We start from the raw sequence: 14532 nt of genomic DNA, 5'->3' as shown, positions 1-14532 counted from the left end.
GGAGCCGAGGAGAGGAGTAGGCGAAGGCTGCTGGGCCCCAGCTGCTGCCTGCGCCGGCCACGACGAGTAAAGCCGGCCTTGTCGCCACGCGCTTGGACTGGCCTGCGGCCTGCCTAGATCCATTTCACGTCCGCGTCAGCAGGGTTGGGCCCCAGCTCAGTGCGCGGTGCGGCGCCGCGCGGGCCCCACCTGCCTCCCTCTCGCCCTCTTGGTGGGCTGGGCTGGGCTGCTGGCACCTGGGCTCTCCCTAGCCTCCTCGGCCGCCCGCGCGCTACCAGTACCCGCGCAGCGAGCGACGCGGTCCATGAGTCCATCCAACCGCCCAAACTGGTCAGTGATAGCTGCCGCTGCCGCGGCTGCTGCTGCTCCTAGTCCCAGCGTGAGGACGACACTATACTGTAGGCCAGTAGCAGCACAGTCCACGGCGTCATAAATACGGCAGCCCCACACCTCCTACTGCACTGGCACTGCTGCGTAAATGTGCCCCGGAGTGAGGGCCCTGGTGGGCCCGGCCTGTCAGTTCCAGCATCCCATCTCGTTTCAGTGCAAATCTGACGTGCTGATACAGGCAGGGCCGAGGGCATGATGATTCCCCCTGCGTTCTCGACAGGGAGAACCGGGCGCGCACCGTACCAGATCGCACCGGATCATCGCCCCCGTCGTCTCCAGATCCAGTCAAACTGCTACCACGTCGACATATTTAATTCTTCGTTTTTTTAGGAGGAAAGAAAGGGGAAAAAATTCCACCGGGGTGCAGCGCCCAGTCAAAAGCTTCGTCCCGGCTTGGGTGCGGCACACTGCTGTGCTGGCTGCTGCACCCGTGGTAGGCCATGGTGGTAGCAGGGTTTGAAATTTCGGCGAAATTTCGCTGAAATCCGGCGAAAAATTTCGTTTTCGCTACTTACCGGGAAAAAAATTTCGGTATTTTTCGGAAAATTTCGTTTGAAAATTCAAAATTCAAAAAATTTCGGTCAAAAGTCACCGAAATTCGCCGAAATTTACCGAAATTTCGGAACGAAATTTCGTTTCCGCTAAACACCGGGATTTGCAACGAAAACGAAATGGTTAACCCTGGGTGGTAGCAGCACTGCACTGCACTGCTAGCTACGACAGCCACGATCGTGGTCGCGGCAGTGACTGACGACGCTCGGTAGGATCGGCACGTTCCACACGGCTGCCTCCTGCCCTCGTAGGGGGATTGGCATCGGCACCGTCCGGACCCATGGAGGCAAGCGCACGAGACCGGGTGCAGCGAATCTCACCTCATCTCGTCGCCACGCTTCGACCTCCCTCCGGCGTGCGAAACAGACTCGCGAAAGCGAGGTCACTCTCCAGGGCGGGCACGTTACGCGGCTGTGCTCTGGTGTCCCGGTAAATCCTCTTTCTCTCTCCCCCCTCCCCCGCCCCCGGTGGCCCCGGTCCGCGGCGCGTCCAGGTGAAGTGGAGGCGGCGGCGACTCCTCGCCGTTCCGGGGCCGGATCGGCGCGGAGCCATGTTGACCGGCCGAGCCGGCGCCGGTGCACGCACGCATCCTCCGAGTCCGAGCCAGCGCTCGCGCCACTGGTATCGCGAATACGAGGACGGGTCAAACAAGATACAACTAGCGGCGCCAAGTGGGTTGACGAGGGACCTGCTCGCCCCGCTCGCTGTTTTTCCGCGGGGAGAGGGACAGGGACCGAGTGAGGCAAGGGCGCACGCACGGAGGGAGAGGGAGGCACGGAGGCAGGCAGGATCCGCGTCGACCACACCTTTGTTGGTTGGTTGGTCCGGCTCCCTTTCCCCTTGAAAGGCTTGGCGCCACAAACACTTCCGTGGTTTCTTCCATTACCAAAACACACCAAAAGCAGACAAGGATTCGTGTCCACAACTCGAAGAGTCCTACCTCGACTTGCCTTGCTCTGCACAATTGCATTGCATCACCAGGCAAGGAGATCAGGGAGGCCACGGGCCCCGCCGGACAACTGCCTCCCCCTCCGGCACTCCCCATTCCCCAATCATGCATGCCACGTTACAATGGAGGATGTGGCTTTAGGTTGCCGTCGGCATCACAAACGACATGGATTTATACACCGAGCATCTGATGAGCAGCAACAGCAGCAAGGGGAGGGGAGGTCCTCTATAACTCTTATAATACATTCAGTGAGAAGATCAGACATACATATACCACTGTTTGCCATTTATCTCACGCTACAGAGCTAGCTTACAGGGATTAAAAGCCGCAAATAACTGGTTAATACAGGGTACTTGCTACCGCTTGCTACTACTGGACTGGGTCGATAAATATTTACAGCCAAAGGGGGAGAGAAAATCAGCAAATAACGATAATAATAACCTTGGCGCTTAAACATTCTGCCAAGAGCAAACCGCGGAGAAGACAGGTCTACACTCCCTACTAAACCCAAACGGATGGTATGGGTTGCAACAGACACGCAAAAGGTTTGAGGTGTTACTTGGGCAGGGACCCGGCACAATGCAGAGATCCTCTTTCATGCATCGTCAGCTTCGTCAGCTTCCTTCACACGACCTGCACACGACAAAAGCAGCAACTGAGAGACGAGTCCTTTTCTGTGCTGCTTATCATGGCAAAACATAACGTATCAGGTGACCAAGTATTCAGAATCAAGAATCAAGTCGCTGTAAGGCACCGGGTGAAGAGCTCCGGTTACTACACATGAATATAACAATGCACTCATAGATATTATAAATCTATCATCCCTAAAAAAATTGGCTTTGCTAACAATAACATGCCATCTTTCTTTTCATATAGAAGATGTTTCTTTAATTATTTAAAAACCATCTGCCACAAATCAGACCGCATTTAAAGACCAACTTGGTGGACTTACCTAGTTATCTAAACTGCTTGCCCCAGGTAGACAAGTCCTACTCATTTGTGGCCGCACATACTTCACCAGATGCTAGAGGTTCTTCCTTTCTCGGGGCAGATGATTTCGAGTTCATCTTCTGGACCTCCTCTTTTGTGTAAATGTAGATCTTGCGCACTATGCTGCAGAATTCTCTGTTCAATAAAACAACGAACCATATCAATATTGGAACATAAGCTCGTATGCCTACCAAGCAAGCACTAAGACAAAGACTTACTCCCACGGGTCATCTCCCACAAGCATCATATCACCCTCATTGTCAGTATAAACAATCTGCCAATTCTTGTTAGCAGATACCAATTCACCCTCAAATTCAAACATTTTGTCTAGTTCTGCTTTGAGCTCATCATAGTCACCGAACTTAGAGAGGTCCACAGATCTGCCAAGTGCAACTCCTTGCTTATGAACCTGGAGACAATTGAAAGCGAGTGTAAATTGAAGAGGGCAGACCTCCAGAAAAATGCATTTGCCACAATTATGCAATATTATAATCTGTAAAACCATGGCAGTAAAAACAAGGCATTCTACATGGGACCATAATCCATTATTTGATCATGAAAACATAAATGAACAATAATATAAATCCATGCGCACAGGAAAGGATCTATCATCAAGCATATCAAGTTTAAACTCTTTTCCCCCAAACAATAACAATCAGCAACACTAAAGATACGACATAACCATTGAATCAATAACAGAATGGGCCAGTAACTGATAGTGCATTCCAAATCATTTGCAAGGAGTGAATAACATCAGTACAGACAAGTACATGGCCATGAACAGGTAAAAAGACCATACCTTTGTACAACTCCTTGTTGAAGCACCCTGGGACTTGCTCTGAATATCTTTTGAACTTTGTGGAGCTTGCTGAATGCTTTTCTCATTCTCCGTTGCTGTTCCAGCTGTGCTTACAGACCCCTCAGGTAAGCACTCAGTTTGCACAGGTTGCAATTCATTCACTGATGCTGGTGGTTGAGTTTGTACCACATGCTCCCGCATTGTAGACATTGGAGAGGTCAATTGAATAGGAGATGCACTGGCAGCATCAACTTTAAACCCGAAAATCTTAAACCCACTGCCTTCTCTTGTCTTCTCTAGATCAAATGGAGCAACTGTTGCATGAGGTCGGACCACTCGTGGCTGTTCCACCTGGGGGAATGGCTGATTTAACCAACTTGATGGGTTTTGTGCAAATGTGAAACCCTTCTGTTGATCATTTGAATTACCATAAACCGTATTCTGTTCGCTCCAGAAACGCAACTCGTTGCTTGCACTCTGCGTCCTTGTGCTTGAGTCAACAGTTAGAGAAGGTTGTTGAGGCATATAGAAGTATGGGTCCGAAAAGCGATGAGCTGAGCCTTGGTCTTGAAACTGATTGTTGAAAGAAAGACGGTGATGATTCTCATCAAAAGTTGGCATAAAGAACCCCTGTGTATCTCCAAATAATTGAGAGGAGGTACGGGCATCCTTGAAGGCAGAACGGGTGTCCTTGAAGTCAGTTTCACGCCTTCCCATTGGCATCCAATTATCCATAGAGGGTCTCTGCTGAAAACTAGTGTGGGTTTTCCCATTGGGTGATGGTGACCACATCATAGGCTTCTGAACAGTGGCATCAGAGTCGGTACTCTCAGTCATGTTGTTCCTCAAGGTCATCTGCTCTTGACCTTGCAAGACCGAGTTTTGATGTTGTGTTTGAGCAGAACTGATATCAATCTTACTTGCACCTGCAAATTGCACAGTCGATTTAAAAATCATTAGCACAGTTATATTTTTCATCACCCTTACTCTTGATACTGAAATGATCTTAAACTTGCCTTCTTTTGTAAGAACTGATGATTCTGGTGAAGGCGGAGGAGCTTGTCTAGGTCTCTTTACTCTAGAAGAAAGTGGAAGGGGATTAACAGGAGGTGATGAAGCAGGCTCTATCTTCCACGGAGAGACCCTATCAGGACGTGGGATAGTTGAAGGCTCATCCCAACGCACCTAAAAAAATCAATCCTCCATAAGCACAAGAGTTAAGATCACAATGGCGATAGTAAAAATTAAACAAGAAGTTACCTTCAAGTATCTCCAACTGGAATCAGGCCATAACGGGTCAAGATTTTCACACCCAACTATAGTACCAGTAAACCTACAAGACAAGATAATGATATATCACAAATAGTTACTTTGAATAACTGCAAATAACAACCATGGACAATGTGGAAACCAGATGACAAGAAACTACTTAAGTACAGAAGGCCAACAAGGCAATTACCTCTGCTCTGGTGCCTCTTCCCCTTCAAACCGCATCCTGAATCTCATCCCAATAGAATAATTGTTCTTCAATGACTCCATATACTGATCATATGGTATGATGAACTCTGAGGGACTTGTCCTAACATTGACATTTAGAGATCAGACACAGTGTTCACTATCTTTAGTTAGAACAAATTGCAGGTCGCAATTTCATGCAAGATAAATCAGTATATTTGCCTCAGAAATGTAATCAGTTTGTCGCAGACATCTCAGCATACCTAGGTTTGTAGTACACAGTGAACATGGATTTAGTGTTGATGGCATGCCATGCAGTTGCAAGGACTCCGAGGTGCATGCTTTGGCTAGATATGACTGAAGAAGGTACGTTAGACAACTGCCTCATAGCCCGCCTAACACCAACTCGAAGTTCACCATTTTCTCCTCTGCAGAGGGCACAACAGAAAGTTAGCACTGGATTGGAGAATTGCTATCATGCTGGATGGGCAGGAAACAACAGACCTGAGGAAGATGAAGGCGTCCCCAGCAACAAGCCTTTTAGAACTAACAAACACACTCCAGCCACTCTGGAGGAGATGCCTCCTAGGTTGCCCTGAAAATTGTGCGAAGTAATCAATGATCAACATCAAGTATATAAACAAGGTTTTCAGTTGACAGATGCATTGTATCATACTAGTGGAAATTTGAATGTGCTAAACTACAATTACTGAACAGGTAGACATCACACAAGACAATTACAAGTAAAGGTCCAACAGATCGAACCAACCCTGCATTGACGACTAGCGACAAAGATGGAATGAGTTACTGTAAGGCGAGGAGCCTAAATTACCACGAAAGATGTGCCGGAAGCGCCACTCCATGCCATGCAGATCCTTTGCCACAAGCTCTTGTGTCGGAGGTGATTGGGTCATATCCTGCCGACCAAACAAAGATGACAAGATCACCAAATTTGCGAAATCTTAAAGCAGTAATACAAGCATCTCTAGTTCTATTATTAGTAGAAAATCCACAGGGGGGAGAACACACACCAGGGGAGGGAGACACTCGTCAGCGTGGCGGCGCAGCACAGAGAAGCCACCGTGTGTGCTGGTGTCGGACGCGGTGAGAGTCTTGCAGAAGGACCTGACGGCTGGCCTCGGCGTGGCGGCAGCCCCAGAACTCGACTTCTCAGCCGCCACCTCGTTTTGCTGCACGAGCAAACCGCGCGCAATTAAGCATCTGGTCGAACAGAAAAAAATCCCCAAATACACGCCCGAAATAGACCGCCTGAGTCAGTAGACTACCTCAGGCTCTGGCATGAGCATGATCTGCGCGTAGACCTCGTCGGTCTCCGTCTCCGCCTGTCAAAATTGGGCGAGCATGTGAGCACCCCGACCGAAATTGCTCCCCGCATAGAAAAGAGACGCGCGCAAGGGACATAATTGGCGGCAAAATTGAGGGGAAAACGCAGCGGGAAGAGGAGGAACCTTGAGCTCGACGTTGAGCACTCGGCAGAGCAGCTTGGAGGGCAGATCGTAGATGCGCATCTGGTTTCCGGCGACCTGGTTCATGGAGGCCTCCACCTGAAAGTCCCCAAATCAGCGCCCAGAACAGAGCAAACCAGCACCAGCGCGAGCAGAGAAAGGGGTTGAAGCAGCAGCGAGTACCTGCTCGATGTGGCCCTGCGGGAAATAGAAGACGAGGTCACCGGGGCGCGGGACGGTGACGAGCGGGCCGGCACAGGCGCGCCAGAGCTCCGGGTAGAGCGGATCCCCTGCCAGCGAACACAGCTACCCATCAGCACAAGAGCACGAGGAGCCCGGCCTGAGACGACGAGCGGAAGAGAGAGGAGAGAAACCCAGCTGCCCGCCGAAGCTGACCGGATCTGGCCGTGGAAGGGCCGCGCGTACCTGAGTTGGACGGTGCCTGGGGCGGCGGCGGCGGCGGCGCCATGGCTGCGGGCGGCATCTGCCTCGGATCGGGCGGCGGCGGCGGCGGCGGGGGAAACCCTAGAAGGAGGGAGGGGGGAAGGGGGTGAAGGCAGGCGGAAAGGGGGAGAGGCAGCGGCGGCAACAGCCGAAGGGGGAGAAATGTTTTTGTGGGGGAGGAAGGAGATGGGGTAGGGGATTTGGTGTGGTCTCTTTGTAGGGAGTAGAGAGAGACACACCCACGAGGCCGCTCTCAATCCTAGAGAGAGATAGGAACAAACAAGCGGAGGAGAGAGAGGCAGCAGTGCAAGGCGCGAGAGGTGGCGTTCGGACAAAAAGAAAGCCGAGAGCCGGTGGTGAGTGGTGACCCGACCGCGTCGGCTGGCTGCCTCACGCCCTTCCCGTTCTCTGCCCCCCGGCGGCCCGGGCGGCGGGGACCACCGGTTCGGCCCGCCCGGGCCGGCCGGGTTCGGCAGGTGGGCCCGGGTCTGTGCTTGCGTGTGCGCGGCTGTCTGGTCTGACCGGCCTGCAGCAGCGATGGGTTGGATTGGAGCGGGGTGGTGGGTGCCGTGCTGTGCAGCAGCAGTCAGCAGAGCACTGACGAGGACGGCCGCTGCCGCGCACCACACCACAGCCACAGGGCGTCGGGCAATTCATTGGACAATGGACACCTACTCTGTAGTCTGTGCTGCGCTGCACCGCCCTGCTCTGCTGTTTTTGCTCGATTCTTTTTCTTTTCTTTTCCGACAAGTAATTATTAATAGAATGTGAAAAATGGCCGAGGTTAAAATTCGCCACGACGGACGTGAAGCGCTGGGCATTCATTCCTGTGTGGTGTGGTGGCTTTTCAGGTCCACTACTCGCGGCTCGTACTAGCTTGAAGGCGGGTCTCGTTAAACGTTACTGCTGCTAAACGTTACTCCTGCGCTGTGGTCTTCAATGAAATAATAGGTCGCACTCAACGCGCGAGGAAGCTTGATGTGAAATTAACGGCACGGTAAAAGCGAACGGCCATGAAATTGGGTTGTCTTTCTTACTCGTCACATACTATGAGTAATGTTTTTAAAAAAAAACTTTAGTCGTGGAGGCAGCAGAATCCTAAAGCGACGGGGGGGCATTGTAGAATTCGCTTATCGAGAATTAACGCGCTGCTAGTCCAAAGTCCGAACGACACGTCGCTCCCCCAGTTATTAGTCCACATTAATATCGCTCTTTTTATAGAAAAACACGAGATTTTTTCCGGTGGCGGAAATGGACAGGGAAGACTCGACGCGCCTTGGGCCGTTCTATTTTTGCGACCAGTGGCGCTCCCTTTCGCCGCGTTTTTTTTCATCTCGCGAATGGACTACTCCATGATAGGTTAGGCTAGCTCAGCCGTGGTTTTCTTTTCCACACCCTGGGGCTGGGGTGGAATTCCGGCCGGGCGATGGATGCGGGTACCAAGAAAATAATAATAATAAGAAGAAGAAGAAAGCAAGAGGGGGTTGGATTTCCGGCGAAGCAAAGCACAGCTTGACATGGAAGTGTTAAGCAAGGTCAAGGCTATTTTATCGCGGCCCATAAAAGGCAAGGCAGGGCGAGGCCCTAAACGGAAATCATTAGACGACGACCGACCCTGGCCGCCTGGCCAAAGTCCTACACGTACGCGCAGATTTCTTTAATTATTTTTCCCTGGGCGAAAAAGAGGGCATAAATGGGGGGGCATTAACGAGGACACCTTGCTCGTGCTCCACTTGCTGATGGTACTGTTCCCTTAATCTAAGCCGGTGGGCCACGGAGCTTAGAGGAGATAACCATGCCCAGCTTTATGCCTGCAAATTACTCTATCTGAGAGCAATGGCGACAATGATATGTGGCCAGCGCTTTTTTTCTTTATTTCTTTCCGGTTCTGAATATTATTAGCGCATAATGAAGTGGAGAGGGCAAACAAAGGAAAAGGCAGCTCAGCTCAGCTCGCGTGCGAGCGCTCCATCACCAGCGCAACAGCGCAGAGGCGAGAGGCCAGAGAGAGAGAGAGAGATTAACAATACTACTAGCAACCTCATCGGCAGGGTTTGTTTAATTAGTGCGATGGGGGATTTGGATGTCCGTCACGACGGGAGAGAGAGAGAGAGGGAGGAAGAAAGGGGAGAGGGGCCAATAATTGCGGTGCGAAAGGAACAGAAAGTGGCGGGGTTGGGCTCGGCGACGGGCGGGGCGCCGGGGGCAGGCGCGGCAGTGTCGCGCATCGGACGGCACGCGGGGGCGCGCTCCTGTTCCCGTCGCCGGGGGGCTCCAATAAACTAATCGCAAAGGCAACAGTGACAGCAGCAGCGGCAGCATCGCCTCGGCATCTCCAGCACCACCACCCCCTCCCGATCCCCCGAATAATCTAATCCCCACCGGCTAATCCCGCCTCCTAATCGCGGGGGTTAAACTAATCCCGTGGCTGCGCGGCCTCCGGCTGGCGCCCCGCCCCCGCTTGACGTGCTCCGCGGGCGCGCACATGGACGCCGCGGCGATGATCCTAGGTAGGAGGAGGCCGCCCGCGCTGTCTCCCGCGGCCTCGCAGCGCGGCCAGCCTCGTCGCCGTCATCATTACCGGGTCATTAGCGACGATAATTACCACTGCTTGGTCCTCCAGCAATTGTTTAGTTTATCATCATCGCCCCCCGACGTGAAGACCTAACTAACCTGCCGCCCAGCCTACCACCACAGGCACCAGAACTGCTCCTGCACTGCTGCATCCAAGGAATCCATCCAGACGGATCAATACTAATTAAATAATTAATTGATCCAATCCGCCCGGTCCGTTGATTAGTGTACCGTACCCATCGCTGCCCCTGCCCGACCTTTTACTTTTTGTTTCCGAGCCTACTTTGACCACCTCCTTCCTCTCCCTCTCCCGGTCCTGTTGCGGTGTTGCCGGCACGGCACAAGAAAATCGGATCCAGCAGCTAGCACACGCCCAGGACCGAGTTCACATCTTCCTCGGCATCTTTCTCTCTTTCTTTCTTTCGTCGTCGCCGCCAGCGGTGAAGCTACAGGAGAGTCATGGCTTGGGCTGTCCGTCCAGCTCAGCCGACAGGGCCACGTCGGACAGGGACGCGGGCACGTTTTGTACTACTATACTACACATGTAGCCCGGCCATTGGATGGACCGTCTCCGTATTTTGTACGGTGCCTCAAGTTAACCCCTGCCAGTCATGTTAACCTCCCGCACCACCACGGTGCTTGGAAGTCCCATTGGACTCGTCGACCACACGCTGCTAGATCCAGTGCCGGCAGTATCCATTGGTTAGCCCTCACCCAATTAACTACTCGTAATTCAGTATCAATTAGCTGAAACCGATGCTGACAAAATGATAATGGATACGCCCCGACAAACTATAATCCCCTGTAGAGCAGGCATGTTTTCTTTCATTCCGAAGAAGAAAAAACAAGAACTGCAATCCGGCGAGATCCACATTTATTCCGGAGGAAAAAACAAGGAAGAAATTAGCATGGGCAATGGAGTTTGGTGGCGATTAGCTTTGACCCGATTAGCTAATAATTCCTCTGCTCCGCACGGGGGAATTGTTTTTTTTTTCTTTGGGAAACGGAGGGGTTTGGGCCTTTGGGGATGGGCAGCCGGGAACGGCGACTGCTCTTGTCTCTGCCGGTGGATCCTAGCGAGTGGTCGTGGGTGGGAGTGCTTGTAGTTTGCTAGGCCTCGTCTCGATGCCCATGGCATCTCTGTCGAGGAGCGCCCTTGCCATCGGCCGCGCATCGGTTTTTCCACACCTCTTCTCCGGTTGACCGCTTCCTTCTCTTTCTTGGCCGTTGGCCCCCCCTGGTTTTGGGTTGAGATGCGTCCATGACTAACTAGGGTTAACATTCTTTGAAGAAACTAGCTGGGAGCACGTCGGTGCATCTGAACTGAACACACAGCAATTTTGAGGGGGGGAAATATCTGAACCAGATATTTCCCCCGTGTCTGAGCAGAAGTCCAAACGAAGTCTAGGTTGCCTAGTCATTTCGAGGAAAAAGGCTACTCCTACGAGGCGGGAAGCAGTAACCTAGTATGCTTAACTGAAAGCAACGTGAAAATGCCACCGTCAAATTCGATTCAGCCAAGGAATCAGCGTATACTCCTAGTCCTACGTGTGACCGTGAGGAACACTGGCTGAGTTGAATCCAACTGAGATGGCCTTCGTTCGTGGGAGCTACAGGCCACACAGTAGAGTACCTGGCTGTTCACACTTCGCAGCACAGCTGGTGCCTCTGGCGCCGGCCAGTGAGAGAGCCGGGTCTCCGAAATGCACACGCAAACGCACAGCAAGGGCGAGGAACATTCAAAGCACGCGCATGCTGGTGGTCGCTGTCCCCCGTGTGTTTCCCGTCTCCAGTCAGAGGAACAAAAGTCACCTCCTCTTCAAAAAAAAAAAAAACGCCACCTGCTACTCCTAAGAAGCAAGCATAGTCATAGCATTACGGAAACCATTTCCCCAAAGCAAGAAGTTCACACGCGTGTCTGAAACAGTAAGCACAGATCGGACCAAACAAAAACTCGGGCAAGGGAATCCCATTTCTGGAATCCGGGCGTGTCTGAAACAAGTCAGCAACAAAAAGAAAGCTGTAGAAATAACAGTAGGAAGATCTTGATGCGATACGAGCATCGTGTGGCCCGAACTCCAGTTCCAGTCCAATAATATTTTCTTCTCATACCACTTCAGCTACTAGCTAGCTCCAAAATCTATTTTTTTCTCGCACCACTTCCGTCACCGGCTCCCGCTCCAGCCAGCGAACAGAGTAAAGATCTCCGGAGAGAGAGAGGAGAGCACAGAGCGGGGGGCAAGGAGGGCGGTGGCGGAGAGACAGACGCCGACAGGTCGTGGCGCCGTGTCGCACGCCTGCCCGCGCCCGTGCCCGTGCCCGTGCCGGCCCCCTCCTCCTCTACCCTCCTCCGCTTGCTGCTACAGGCACCCTACAGCTACAGGTGACGACGACGCGTCGTGCGCGCGCAGGCAGGCCGATCGAGACCCTGCGAGTGACGCTGATGTGCTCTCTCTCTCTCTTCGTACACCGCGCGCGTCGCCGGGCCGGGCGGACGACCGCACCCCGAGCATACTCCGAGTATGTATACACGTATACACCACGGTGGCCGGGTACAGGTACGTACGCCGGATCGCTGTCGCCGTAGTAATGGCGGCGAATACGTACGCGTACACCCGATGTGATCTGATCAGATCTGATCTGCTGCAATCTGATCGTGATCGGCGACGAGGCCGGCCCACCCACCTGTAAGCAGTAACCACGCCCCGCGTCAGGGAGTGGGAGAACAAGCGGACGGCCCACCCCACCACTGCGGGAGGGCCCACGAGTGGTCCCGAGTACACACGTGGCTAAGCCTCTCTCTCCTCTCTCTTCTCTCTCTGTCAAAGTTTCATCAGGCACAGGCAGGCACTCACCTCGGGCGGCGACCAGCAGGCTCGGCCTGGCGCATCCGATGATGATGCCCGTGCTCTCTCTCTCACACTGTGTGAGAGTCCTGTTTGGTTTTAGAGTACTAGAAAACTTTGACTACTAATTACAATGTTAAATAAAATTAATTTATAAAACCAATTCCAAAACACATGTGCTAAGAACTCTGAAGAATCTAATGAGATCGTTGACCACGTGACTAGAGAATGGTTACTGTAACATCACTATAGCCAATCATCGATTAATTACTGTTATTAGATTCGTCATCAAAAATTATATCCATCTCTGAAAAGATTTTACAAATAAAATTTATTTAGTATTCCATGTAAAATTTCTTTCTCGACTTGTGTGCACTAAAGATAAACCACAATGAATAGTGAGGGGTGATGACGATCTGAGCCGTCCAGCTGCGGATCGGACGGACGGGGAGGAGCCCCTCTCTCTCGCCGGGGATGCGTCTCTGTGGGCCGTACAGGCCGTAGTCTGATAAACCCACGGCAAAGCGAGAGGGCAAGTCACGGGCCTGCTGTAGCCTACTCTTCCCGGGCACGCCGTCCTTTCCTGCTTGGGCCCTCATGCCTCCTGCCTAGCCAGGCCCATTGCCCGCCACCATCTCTCCGCTCTTTCACATCTCCTGTTTTCCCTTTTTGAAATTCGACTGCTCCATTTTCGGACAGTACATAATAATAACAGTCCATTTGCCAAAACCAAGTTAGCTCTGATAGTACCCCTCAGATCTTAAGTTCGACTATCAGTGGTAACGAATTTCAAGTTTAGGTTAAAAAATCTCCCTCATTGACCAGAGAAATTAGAGTTAGGGGAGTTACTGGACCGATAAGACGTAGTTGCTTCTTTCTAATAAAAAACGGCGACCCCTTCCGGTTGAGTGTTTTTTTTAAAAAAAATAAATCGTTGATGCCAGGCATTGTATTTGTACGAACCAAGCATGGTACTCCAAGCATTGCTTTAGCACAAAATGTTGCTAATGTTATCTAACACAACAAAGTCGATTCACCTAGTAAGTTCGTGGCTTTGTTTCCAAAAAAAAAACCGAAGCCCTTGTAGCTTCAAATAAAGATGGAAAGAAAAGGTCGAAAGAGTCCCCTAGTCCCCTTGTTTTTTTCGATCTCTCTTTTTTCTACCGCATGTCCCCTCTTTAGCACATGTTCCTCCCCTGTGCCTACTACTATTTCATCTTTCTGCTACCAAGAAAAAAATGGAAAGGAAAGGTGACCACCGGGGAACAGCTACTCCTTTCAGTGCCCACATGCAAAGCCTGCAATGCGGCATGCATGCTGTACTCTCTCTCCGTCTCTCGTGCGATGCCCTCTCTCTCTCTCGCACTGGGTCCGCTTCTCGTGTTACGCGCCTGGCCCACTGGCATCCATTGCGTTGTGGTACATTTGGACCGCCAGCACCTTTGGTTTGCCTTTGCTCTTGCACACAAAACCCTAGCAGCGGTCCTGGCAAAACGCCTCGTTCCACTGCTTGGTTCAAAAAAAAAACGCCTCGTTCCACTGCCTCTCTACATGCCTTAACATCCTGATCTGCTGCACCAACATTTGTTTTTGGAAAATAAAGGGCCCATCCACACCATTCAGGCCCATCGTAGTCGAAGATCTTATACATCTTTCGAAAGGTAGAAAGCACACTCATCATTCAAAGTTTGAGATTCGTACAAGCCCTGTGAGCTGTTGGATCCTCTTCTTTCTTCCTCCTCCGCGCGTCTTCTCTCTTCTCTTCCGCTTGCCGTCACGCACGTCGGAGCGACGGAGCTGTCGCCGTGGGGCCTTAGGGTTCAGTGGAACGTCTCCAGTATCCACGGCCTTAAAAGGAGCTTGGGGTGGCCGGTTGGCTCGGTGGTGAGTGCGGCGCGGGGAAGACGCGAAGTCGGCGGCGCGGGAGACAAGCTGCTCAATTGGTAGCTGGGGCAATGGTGGTTGGAGCTCGGCAGCGTAGTGAGGCTGCGGGGACGACACCGGCCACGGGTGGAGGCAACCGCCGGGGCGTCAGTCGCATCTAGGGGTGCTAGGGGTGGTAATAGA

General features: G+C 52.1%; 1 protein-coding gene across 1 annotated transcript; it reads right to left on the bottom strand.

Moving 5' to 3' along the window:
* Positions 1-2108: 2108 nt before the first annotated feature.
* Positions 2109-7343, bottom strand: LOC120709144 (auxin response factor 4-like). Its single transcript, XM_039994681.1, has 15 exons — positions 7028-7343; positions 6785-6891; positions 6605-6700; positions 6422-6478; positions 6167-6325; positions 5968-6052; positions 5640-5730; positions 5399-5563; positions 5140-5259; positions 4941-5013; positions 4697-4865; positions 3681-4606; positions 3100-3290; positions 2844-3016; positions 2109-2524 (listed from the first exon to the last, which is right to left on the bottom strand). The coding sequence occupies exons 1-14, from the start codon at positions 7083-7085 to the stop codon at positions 2881-2883; spliced, it is 2433 nt and encodes an 810-aa protein (XP_039850615.1). The 5' UTR covers positions 7086-7343; the 3' UTR covers positions 2109-2524; positions 2844-2880.
* Between the last annotated feature and the right edge of the window lie 7189 nt (positions 7344-14532).

The sequence above is a fragment of the Panicum virgatum genome, chromosome 5K (assembly GCF_016808335.1).
Source record: "Panicum virgatum strain AP13 chromosome 5K, P.virgatum_v5, whole genome shotgun sequence".
Classification (NCBI taxonomy): domain Eukaryota; kingdom Viridiplantae; phylum Streptophyta; class Magnoliopsida; order Poales; family Poaceae; genus Panicum; species Panicum virgatum.
The sequence above is the reverse complement of the archived record's forward strand: the minus strand, read 5'-3'. Positions and strand labels throughout refer to the sequence as shown.

Bases quoted from the DNA above. Each gene is read 5' to 3' on its own strand.
- LOC120709144 (XM_039994681.1), bottom strand. From the start codon at position 7,085: ATGCCGCCCGCAGCCATGGCGCCGCCGCCGCCGCCGCCCCAGGCACCG. The intron at 5,260-5,398 runs GTATGCTGAGAT...TGTCAATGTTAG, and splicing joins ACTGTGTACTACAAACCTAG to GACAAGTCCCTCAGAGTTCA. The intron at 5,014-5,139 runs GTAATTGCCTTG...CTTGTCTTGTAG, and splicing joins GAAGAGGCACCAGAGCAGAG to GTTTACTGGTACTATAGTTG.